The 581-nt window shown below is 51.3% G+C and overlaps 1 protein-coding gene across 1 annotated transcript in view; it reads right to left on the reverse strand.

Moving 5' to 3' along the window:
* Positions 1-581, reverse strand: part of LOC103393805 (tumor necrosis factor receptor superfamily member 6B-like) — an 11771-nt gene that overhangs the window by 1441 nt on the left and 9749 nt on the right. The window contains exon 3 of the mRNA XM_017041176.2: positions 281-472. Coding sequence (XP_016896665.1) covers positions 281-472 — 192 coding nt within the window. The remainder of the gene's footprint in view (positions 1-280; positions 473-581) is intronic.

Consider the following 581-nt stretch of genomic DNA (forward strand, 5'->3'; position numbering starts at 1 on the left):
GACCTCTGGTAGAACCAGGAGACCTCTGGTAGAACCAGGAGACCTCTGGTAGAACCAGGAGAACGCTGGTAGAACCAGGAGAACGCTGGTAAATCCCAGACTTTTCAAAAACCTGGTTAGTGGATTAGACTATATTTATACTGAACCATTGATGGATCATAATCTTAAATCATCATAATCTAATCCGATCATAATAATAATCTGACGTCTGTCGTTCAACATCACCAGATCCTAATTCAGATTATTCTGAACATAATCCAGTGACTCCGGAGTTTCTCACCTGCTCCGTCTTCACACCTGATGCACACGCTGTCATGCCAGGGGGCGCCCTGGAGCAGCAGCCTCTGGCCCTCAGCGTCACAGCTCCTCTGCTGAGTGCAGTTGAGACGAGCGGAGATGGAGTCGGAGAAGGTTCCAGAAGGACACTGCTGACAGCGGGTGTCCTCATGAGCCGTCCCTGGAGGACAGACACGTCAGTGACGCACTCCACCACATCTGCCTACTGACTGCACTGACCACTGTCCGCCTGTGGAGGGCGGCAGAGAGGAGTAAAACTCCAGGCTCGTTCCCTCTAATCTGAG

The sequence above is a fragment of the Cynoglossus semilaevis genome, chromosome 18 (assembly GCF_000523025.1).
Source record: "Cynoglossus semilaevis isolate Cse_v1.0 chromosome 18, Cse_v1.0, whole genome shotgun sequence".
NCBI classification, from domain to species: Eukaryota; Metazoa; Chordata; class Actinopteri; order Pleuronectiformes; family Cynoglossidae; genus Cynoglossus; species Cynoglossus semilaevis.